Here is an 11026-nt window from a genome sequence, read left to right as displayed (position 1 = left end):
CACTTTAATAACAATTTTTTTGACTTTTTTTGACAACTTTTTGTCTTTTTTTTCAACTTTATGTCATTTTTTTCAATTTTATATGTATTTTTATGTCTTTTTATTTATTTATTTTATTTTTTTATTATGTAAGATTCACGTTAAAAAATCTTAACAAGCACTACGCGCGGTGATTGTTAACATTCCCAAACTAAAAACAAAGAAAAAGTAATCTGCTAGGTGATTGGTACTTTCAACTTTGGCAGTTAATTTATTCTCAAAACAAAACTTTGGTAGTTAATTTGTTTCGTAGCCGAATAAGGAAATGCCAGACCGTATCGCAATGTCACACAGTTACTAAATACTCTAGAAGCCTTCGACAGTTGACACAGCTGACATGAACCGGCAAGTAACATATTTCTTTGAGCAACGTAACAGACAAAAAAAATGTCACAACATTTGTTACAACAGTTAGGTTTTGCTGGTTTTCATATGCGTACATCATTCACATCACTCTTTTTTTATGTATCACTAACAATATGTGGTGCACAGTAGTTATAAAAATTTGTGTGTCCGCAAACTTTCTCTGTTTTTTCTCCTAGGAGAACAACTTTGGACACTTGGTTTTTGCACCTTGTCTTGGTTTTCATTTGTCTTCAATGGTGCTGAAAATTGCAAAAACACCCCAGCAAAGTACTTAAAATAATGGCTATCTTCTCGTGGTTTTGTTCTTTGTTCAAACCAAAAGTGGGCTTGCAGAGTGGAATGGCAAAATCTGGAGAAGAGAAGAAGAAGATGAGGGTGGTTGTGATTGGTGGTGGAGTTGGTGGCTCCATTGTGGCTTATTCTCTCCAGTCTGTGGCAGATGTTGTCCTCATCGATCAGTAAGCCTTCAATCAGAGTTGTGTGTTCTTTGTATCCCTGTTAGTTGCTGCTACCTGTTTGCAAATGAAATAAATTACGTGTGTTTGGGATAAAAAAAACAGTATTGTGAATAATCAAATTTAAGCAAGATTAAAGAAGATAATGATCAACACATAGATTTTACCTAGTTTGGCAACATGACTACATCCAAAGGAGCTGCTACTAGTTTACTATTTATGAGAAATTAGATTTACAACAATGTTTATATTTAATGCTATCCTGTGCAAATCCCAAAATACCCTTGTTCACAACAATGAAAGTTTAATTTTCTTCAATTATATTGCAATAAATAAATTGAAATGCAATTGTGAAGTCATCTTTTTCTTTTTAATTACATTTGGCGTCTAATTTCAGAAGAAAGAAGGATAGAAATTCTTGTAAACTGGTATGAAGGAAAGTTCCTCCAATATAGTGCATGGAGATCCAAATGACTAGTATATTTTTGATCACATGACCTATTATATAATCACGTTATTTGTTTAAATAATTTAATATGTCATGTGATTTATTTTTCATTTGAATCAGCCCGTTCTATCCTTAAAATTTTTGCTAATGATGGACTTGGGATTTGGAAAATGTAGCTTGTGAATGGGTCATGAACGGAAATTTTGGGAATTTGTTTTGTTATGATCACAATCAAATGATGCGAAAATACAAGATTGTGAAGTAATTTTAAAAAGTACTAGAGTTGATGAATAGGTAGAATTATCTTGAAGTTGAATAATCTCAAACTAGTTGTTTTTCTTTCTTTCATGTTATTTCTTAATAACAATGATGTTGAAAAACAAAAACTAAATACTGGAAGCTGAGAAAGTGGTTCTCAAATCCTAGGAGTTATTATGGACTTGTTTTTGCATATGATATCCAAATTGGGTGTTAAAGATGTGCGAATGACATCAGGAAGGAGTACTATGACATCCCATGGGCAAGCTTGAGGTCAATGGTGGAGCCATCATTTGCTGAAAGATCAGTGATTAATCACATTGATTATCTTCCCAAAGTTCAGATTATTGCATCTTCAGCAACTAACATTACAGACACAGAAGTCACGACTGAAGATGGCCAAAAGGTTGCATATGATTATGTTGTGATTGCAACAGGTCACTTGGAATCTGCTCCCAAAACTAGAGCAGAGAGGCTCAATGAGTACAAGGCAGGTGAACACACTATGACACATCATAAGTAAGAATATTCTATTACTGTTTTGTTTGTATAGACTATTTACATGATAATATACTTCTGGTACATGATGGAAGGTGCAAATTTTTCCGTGAATCTAATCTGCCACTATTCTCTTTTCATGGTACAGATTTTGAAAAGATAAAGTCTGGTAATACAGTTTTGATTGTTGGAGGGGGTCCAACTGGTGTGGAACTTGCTGGTGAAATTTCTTTTGTTTTTCCAGATAAGAAGTTGATACTGGTGCACCGGGGGCCAAGATTGCTAGAATATATTGGCTCCAAGGCTTCCCAAATGGCAATGAATTGGTTGACTGCAAAGAAAGTTGATGTGATCTTGGATCAATCCATCAATCTGAACCATTTGTCTGGTGGCGTTGTTCAAACCTCTTCTGGAGAAACTATAAAAGCTGATTGCCATTTTGTGTGTACGGGGAAGCCGATAGGTTCATCTTGGCTTAATGAAAGCATTTTGCAGAATAGCCTGAATATACATGGAAAGCTAGTGGTTGATCAAAACTTGAGGATCAGAGGTCATAAAAATATCTTTGCAGTAGGAGATATCACCGATATTAAAGTAAGTTTATCTGATCCTTTCCCTGACATTTAGTTTGGCTGCAATTTTAAAATATTTGTAAATGAAACCAAACATAAATGCTACTTAAGCAACTCATTTGTTGAAATGGAGGGCATATGGTGTATGTGTTTTATGGGTTTCATGCAGAGAGTTTAATGTATATATGTGTGTGAAGCTTTCTTCTAAAGACTTGAATTATAGTCCTTACCCTCATACCCCACAAACACTTATATTTGTGGAGTGACCATCGCACCAAGGGTGTGCAAGTGGTTTTGTTGGCATCTATTAAGTTTAAGATCCATTATGTGATTAAGTGTGTATTTAATTTTTAATGGTTATTTACAAAGTTTATTTGAAAATTACATTGAAAGTACTCTTTTATAAGTGGCAAGAATATAGTCAAGAATCTTGTAACTCAACTAGTATTTTTTAGTATTTTCAATAGAGACGTCTAGGGTTCAAATCCCCCTCTCTTGTTATAACTATCAAAATATCAACAAAAAAGGTCGCAAGATACAAATGACAAATAAAAAAATGACATTTAATCTCTTACTGTACTTATAATAGATAAGAATGACATATCTTACGATAAATTGTGACTTTACGATTAGAGGGGCATTTATATTCACATAATACTTTAAATAAGATTATCAGTTTTTTACACAGAATTCAAATAATTTTTTTCAAAAGTGGCTATCTGCTTGATGAGTCAATAAATCAATGTGAGCTTGAGACTCAGACTCTTGCTTCAGTCAGGTTAGTACCAAAAGAATAACTGGATTAAGACCAAATTAATTCTCAGCACCACTAATGCTATTGGAAGGAGTATGAATCTCCCAAGGTTAGATTAGTTTAGTTCAGACATACACCTCTTATGTTGCTTTCTTCTTATCTTATTTTAATTTCGTTAATGAGGTGAAGGCAAATCCATCTATCTGCTTTAATCGTCTTGATAGGTTGTGCTACTGGCAGACTTTTGAACTCCATATAAACTCATGTTGCCATGCATCAGTAAATCAGTATGTAATTTTGTCCGAGCTAGTTAGAGAAGCTTCTGTTGTTCTTATAGACTACAACCTCAAAACAGTTCCTCTACATTATAGAAAATCAACATTTTATTACAGAGGTAACACTTCGGGATATTCCATTTGAAGCCTTGATATGCCTATGGGATCTTATTACTTCACCATGCTTCATCCATACAGGAGGCTCTTGTATGACTATCTTTATGGGAACCATATGTCAACCCTACATGCTCATCAATTGGCTCTAGTACCACTTGTTAGGGGAATAACACATTGAGGAGATTCTAGTTGAGACCTTTCAAAAGCTTAAGCCCTTCCTTATTCTTCCTCCAATGTGGAACTTCCACTCCCATGTGTATACCAAACAAGTTTGACTACAGTTTAGTTATCAGTCCCCTGGCTTCTTGATTAAGTAACAATGAAGGTCATTTTCAGCTAGACGAATAGCCTCACATAATCTAATGTTTATTTGGTTTGGTGAGCAAGTGCCACACAGCCGCGGATGTATTATTCTATGTTTGTTTTATTATCTATGGACTTATATTTTAGAAGGAAATATATATATATATATATATATGCGCGTGTGTGTGTGTGTACTGACTTCTAAGATGTCTGATTAGCTATGGTTTACTAAGCAGGAGATCAAACAAGGGTATGTGGCACAGAAACATGCTCATGTAACTGCCAAGAACTTGAAGTTACTGATGAATGGAGAAAGTGAGAGCAAGATGGCTACTTATAAGCCTGGTTGGGAAATGGTAATTGTCTCACTTGGGAGGAAAGATGGGGTGGCACAGTTTCCACTAATTACAATCGGTGGGTACATTCCTGGTAAAATCAAATCTGAGGACTTGTTTGTGGGGAGGACAAGGAAGCAACTTGGACTAAATCCTTATTTGGACGAAAAATGAGCTAAATTTTAAGCACATTGTTGTTTCTTTATGTTTATTGGTTTACATCTTCTTTTAAATCTCTGTATATATTTTGTGCCTTTTAAAAATGTTGGCTTTTCATTGAAAAAAACGAGCACACATGTAGCTACCAACGCGGTATTGACAATTGGCATTCTCTACTTTATTCTCGATTTCAATTACAAAATGCAATTCATGGAAATATTTTAGTGAATGAACAATCTCTTAATCCAAAGCAAGTGCAATCTGAATTATTAACAACAAAAACAAAAAGTTAAATGAGTTTAAGAAGGTTTTTATAGTGTTACACAATTACAAGAATGTGTTGCCCGGTCAAAATTGGCATTTGCCCCTTTTGCGCAAAAAATCTAGCATTTTGCCCCCTTTCCCAAACTAATTAGGGAAATGCTCCTCTTTTGAAACTTGATTTTCTCAAAATCGAGTTAAGCCTTATAGTGGCGTTTTAAGGAGCCTATAGTGACTTTTTAAGGAGCCTATAGTAGCATTTTGGAACTTGAGTTATAGGTAAAAAAGGAAAAAAAAAAAAACTTGCATAGAACTCGAGTTCCAAAACGCCACTATAAGTCCTTAAAACGTCACAATAGACTCCTTAAAACGCCACTATAGGGTTACATTTTTTTTTTTTTTAAACTCAATTTTGAGAAAATCAAGTTTCAAAAGAGGGGCATTTCCCTAATTAGTTTAGGAAATGGGGCAAAATGCTAGATTTTTTGGAGTAATTCTTAGATACTCCCGGAGTATAAAGAATAGTGCTCTCTTCTCTCACATTTATGAAGGGGTCCGCTCATTAAATTCATGGTAGGGTCCACCATGAATGTGAGAGGAGCGAGCACCATTTCTCCATGCTCTAGGAGGACCTAAGAATTTTCCGATTTTTTGCGCGAAAGGGGCAAAGGCCAATTTTGTCATGTGTTGCCCTTAAAGGTTGACATGATACACCTTGCGAAAAACTTGGTGCAAATTAGTTCTAAGGCCAAATAACCCTCAGGATTAGACTACAATCAACCTTAATTTTGAATGCACTTCCATGCATAGAGGTTCAAGAACAACCTTTTAATAGCCCCTTTCCTTAATCGATTTAACAAGAATACCCATCAAGTAAGAGAAAAATACAAGGGAGAGCAAGAATACTTTTAGGAGAAGAAAAGAATAATACACTAGTATTTTGATGAGAAAAAAATAATAGCTCAGATAGGAAAGTTTAATGCCTTAAATAAGCCAATACTTGATTAGATTATAATAGAATAATGAAAATCCTAAAATAACACAAGTAGAATTAGTTGAAAATGATAATATTATTTAACGAGGTAACAAAAAGTATGATTAGGGATAGAATAAAATGAAATATATTTTAATTAAGCAGTAGAAAATGACATGTTGAGTATCATAGTTGATCCAAAAGTTCTCTTTCTTTTTTGGAGAGAAAATGATGAAATTTCATTGCTAAATAAATTAAATACAGGAAAAAAAATACATAGAGTACATTTTGGAAGATATCAAGCTCTCAAATAAAAAGTACAGCAAAAATCAAACCAAGATCTAAGGAGAAATAACATTAAAATTTGGAAACAATTCCTATATTTTCAAGAAATGGCATCAAAATTTGATCCAACTTAAAGACACCAAGACCACTTAGGGGAAAACCAAATTTAGGAAAGAGAAGCATATCCCATCATGAAGACACCGGTGCTTGGTAGCTAAGAGGAGGAGACTACCTATTGCTTGGTACTCATGCTTAAGATCCAACATTTTTGTGTTGAAGAAGCTTAGATTTGGATGGGTCTGAGTCAGATTTGGATAGAAAACTCCCTTTCGAAGACTTTAAAGGACAGTCCAATTACCACTAGCAGATTTAGGCTGGTCCAAGACCGCATAGGGGAAAACCAAGTCTAGGAAAGGGATGCATACCCTATCATGAAGACACTAGGGCTTGGTAGCTAGGAGGAGGAGACTACCTATTGCTTAGGACTCATGCTTAAGATCCAACATTTTTGGGTTGAAAAAACTTAGATTTGGATTGCTCCAAATTAGATTTGGATAAAAAACTCCATTTCGAGAACTTCAAAGGATAATCTAATTACCACCAGTGGATTTAGGATAGCCCAAGACCACATAGGGGAAAACTAAATCTAGAAAAGAGAAGCATACCCCATCATGAAGACACTGGGGCTTGGTAACTAAGAGGAGGAGACTACCTATTTCTTGGAATCCAACATGTAATTGGTAATATATATGTGCAAGTATTATTTTTTGGGTTTTAAAATTTTTGGGCTTGTGTTCTTGTTCAAAATCCACTCAAATCTCAATTCATGTGATTTTTTGTTTTTAATTCTGTTTTTAATTATTTTTATTTAGTATTATTTTTAAAAAATTTATATGCTGATGTGGCAATTTTAAATGTGAAATTACATTTTTTGTAATTATTTTAATAGCCACGTCAGCATTCTGTGTGCCAACAGTGCACACCGTTTGCCACATAGGCTTTTTTCCATTAGTGAGATAACGGTAGGAACCAAAATGGAAAAGTTTTTTATTTTAGGGACTAAAATCGGTAAAAAAAAATGGGGATCAAAGTGGGAATAGGATGAAAATGTAAGGACGAAAATAGTATTTCTGCCAAAAACTTACCCACTCCCCAGAAATATAAAAAAAATAAAAAAAAATAAAAAAGTTGTGTAAATTAAACGGAAAATTGTGTACATTAGATGTATGAATTGTTTAGATTTACAAAAAAATTGAATATTTAGAATTGCGTAAATTCAATGAGAAATTATGTATAATATATGTACGAATTTTTTGGATTTATAGAAAATTTGAATTCTGCGAATACATTAAATGTACAGAATTGTGTAAATCCAACGAGAAATTGTGTACATTAGATATACAAATTGTCTAGATTTGCAAAAATTTTGAATATCCAAAATTGCATAAATTCAACACGAAGTTGTGTACATTAGATGTACAGATTGTCTAGATTTGTGGCAAATTTGAATTCTGCGGATACGTTGAATACACAAAATTGCATAAATTTAATGGGAAATTGTGTACATTAGATGTATAAATAGTCTGGATTTGCAAAAAATTTAAATATCCAGAATTGTATAAATTCAATGAGAAATTGTGTACATTAGATTTATGAATTATTTGGATTTGTAGAAAATTAGAATTTTGAAAATACGTTGAATGTACAGAATTGTGTAAATTAAATGGCAAATTGTGTACATTAAATGTATGAATTGTCTGGATTTACAGAAATTTTGAATATCCAGAATTGTGTAAATTCAATAGGAAATTGTGTATATTATATGTACGAATTTTCTAGATTTGCAGAAAATCTGAATTTTATGAATACGTTGAATGTACAAAATTGCATAAATGCAATGGAAAATTATGTACGAATTGTCTGATTTGTAGAAAATTTAAATATCTAGAATTGCTTAAATTTAACGGGAAATTGGATACATTAGATGTTTGGATTGTTTGGATTTGTAGAAAATTTGAATATGTAGAATTGTGTAAATTCAACCGGAAATTGTGTACATTAGATGTATGGATCGTCTGAATTTGTAGAAAATTTGAATTTTGCAAATACATTGAATATACAGAATTGTATAAATTCAACGGGAAATTAGTATATTAGATGTACAGATTGTCTGAATTTGTAGAAAATTTGAATTCTGCGAATATGTTGAATGTACAAAATTGTGTAAAATTAGCGGGAAATTTTGTACATTAAATGTACGGATTGTCAGGATTTGCAGAAAAATTGAATTTTTAGAATTGTGTGAATTCAATAATAAATTGTGTACATTAGATGTATAAATTGTCTAGATTTGTAGAAAATTTAAATTCTGCGGATATGTTGAATGTATAGAATTGCGTAAATTTAACGAGAAACTGGGTACATTAGATGTACGGATTGTTTGAATTTGCAGAAAATTTGAATATAAAAAATTGCGTATATTCAACGGGAAATTGTGTACATTAGATATACGAATTGTCTGGATTTGTAGAAAATTTGGTTTCTGCGGATACATTGAATATACAGAATTGTATAAATTGAAAGGGAAATTGTATACATTAGATGTACTGATTGTTTGGATTTGCAGAAAATTTAAATATCCAGAATTGCAGGAATTCAACGAGAAATTGTGTACATTAGATGTATGAATTATCTGGATTTGCAAAAAATTTGAATTCTGAAGATACGTTGAATGTACAAAATTGTGTAAATTAAACGAGAAAGTGTGTACAGAATTGCGTAAAGAGCTTGCCATCATGAAGGGTGGTCTTCCCTTTCAGGTAGGCCCCTCTCTGCTTAATATTCCTAATTAGGTGGGACCCACTGCACACTCCTGAAATGACTCCATCGGAACTTGCGCCAGCGTCTAGATTCGTGTTCAGGAGGTGGATTTTTCCAAGGCATTATATCACACCTTTAGTGATATCTTGTGGTGATCAGTTTGGGCTATGCCCTGTTTGGGCCTTTCATTATAGTTCGGTATTGCTGATGGTCGGTTTAGGCCTTTTGGCAACGTTCGGTATAACTCGGGTGGGTCTACCTTACATGGGCCTTGATCTTGGGTTAGGCTTTGATTCATGGACCGTATAGTATTAGTTAGACATATGTACTTTTTGTGTAATAGTTATGAAGATTGTTGTTTTATACTTCTCTCATAATTATGCTTGTGGTTTGTCATGAATTGCGCAAGAGGGAGATTGTTAGGGTCATATTTTCTATGTAATTGGCTAATCTTTTGACAAAAAGCACTTTAATTGTAATTGGGTAGATCTAAGTTGAGTTTAATGTATCAAGGAGTATGTTGTTCAAACATATCAAGTGCTATCACTAAAGACATAAAAGTTGATCTAAGAAATAAGTGAAAAAAAGTTGTTTCATTAAGTCTTGACACAAGCTCCACGGATGCTGCTATCAAAGATTAATGGAGAAGCTTGACATAAGCTCAATCCATCGAGATTTACGATTTCAAAATTTCCAGATCTGAAATTCAGCCCATGATGACTTGGATGATTAGGGTTTCTTTTCTTACAACCTTAGTTATATATAAGGCTTATTTTAAAAGTCTTCATACACAAAAATAGAGACCTAGAACTCATATTCTCTGTAAGAAGCTACTGCATTTTGTGCGCCTTAGGATTTTATAACCAAATGCTTTCTGATCTTTATCGTTTATTAAGTGAAGAACTTTGCAGCCAATAACAATCAATTAAGTTGCTGGAGTTAGTCACAGATCAGAAATTTATAAAAACAAAGGAAAGAATGCTACTACAATATCAAGTTCAATTAGGTATTGAAGCAAAGGTCCAACTGTAGGTTGGTTGTGAGAGACCGAAATTTTTGGGGTGGTCTCGATCAAAAGAGAAATGAATTAGCACCTCTCTTTTGGGGTTATTTAGAGTTGCCACTTATTTTTTAGGATAAATTGCAAATTACACCCCTAAAGTTTGGGGGTGATTGAATTTTACATCCTAAAGTTTTAGAATTTGGAATTTACCTCCTTGAAGTTTGAGGTGTTTGAATTTTACACCCTGACGATTTAGAACATGGATTTTACCCCCTAAAGTTTAGGGTTGTTTGGATTTTACACCACCAAATTCTGAAACTTTAGAGTGTAAAATCTAAACACTCCAAAACTTTAGGGAGTAAAATCCAAACACTTCTAAAATATAGAGAGTAAAATTCAAATTCTGAAACGTTAGGGTGTAAAATCCAAATATCACCAAATTTCATGGAGGTAAAATCTATATTCTGAAACTTTAGGATGTAAAATCCAATCATTCACAAACTTTAGGAGTGTAATTTGCAATTCATCCTATTTTTTATTACAAAAAATAAGAAAAACTACAATATACAATTTACATATCTAAAATACCTCAAGTTTCATTAATTAAATGTACAAATACAATTTGGTAGAATGTCATTACAAGGCTTTGGTCCTAAATACAATCTACCAATAAATAAATAAAGAACTATTCTACGAACCAAGGCCAATGGTTTGGAGGCTAGGTTACAAAATGGGAATGTGTTAAACACTCATTCTGCCTTGACAAAGTCTGGCCTTCTAGACTTTGAATGATCATTTTAGTACCTTTATTCAAAATGTTAAATTATATGTGTAGGGTCACAATTTGTAGCCCAAGCCCAAAATAGATGGGATGTGAGCCCAACGAGCCCAATACAATGAATTTGTAAAGAGTGGGTGAAAGAGCTGGACTATTTGTGAATTAAATAATGGCTAGTAAGGATTTAAAGTATGAATAAGTACAAAAACACACTTAGATCTTGATTAAATTGGTGTCCAAAGAGATGAACTATGAACTAAACTATTATTTCAGAAAGATAATACAATTCTTAAAGTTATAGTAAATCTGTTTTTTTTTTTTTTTTTT

General features: G+C 33.1%; 1 protein-coding gene across 1 annotated transcript; it reads left to right on the top strand.

Annotated features, from left to right (window-relative positions):
* Positions 1–680: 680 nt before the first annotated feature.
* On the top strand, positions 681–4808 carry LOC112017928 (uncharacterized). Its single transcript, XM_024050384.2, has 4 exons — positions 681–863; positions 1804–2060; positions 2213–2658; positions 4322–4808. The coding sequence occupies exons 1-4, from the start codon at positions 685–687 to the stop codon at positions 4592–4594; spliced, it is 1155 nt and encodes a 384-aa protein (XP_023906152.2). The 5' UTR covers positions 681–684; the 3' UTR covers positions 4595–4808.
* The last annotated feature ends 6218 nt before the right edge of the window (positions 4809–11026 follow it).

The sequence above is a fragment of the Quercus suber genome, unplaced genomic scaffold (assembly GCF_002906115.3).
Source record: "Quercus suber isolate HL8 unplaced genomic scaffold, Cork oak 2.0 scaffold_78, whole genome shotgun sequence".
Lineage (NCBI taxonomy): Eukaryota > Viridiplantae > Streptophyta > Magnoliopsida > Fagales > Fagaceae > Quercus > Quercus suber.
This window is presented reverse-complemented; position numbering and strand designations above follow the sequence as displayed.

What these genes read in the sequence shown, in the direction of transcription:
- LOC112017928 (XM_024050384.2), top strand. Translation starts at nt 685, where the DNA reads ATGGCTATCTTCTCGTGGTTTTGTTCTTTGTTCAAACCAAAAGTGGGC. An exon ending in GATGTTGTCCTCATCGATCA is followed by an intron (nt 864 to 1,803) that starts GTAAGCCTTCAA and finishes GAATGACATCAG; the next exon opens with GAAGGAGTACTATGACATCC. An exon ending in GCTCAATGAGTACAAGGCAG is followed by an intron (nt 2,061 to 2,212) that starts GTGAACACACTA and finishes TTCATGGTACAG; the next exon opens with ATTTTGAAAAGATAAAGTCT.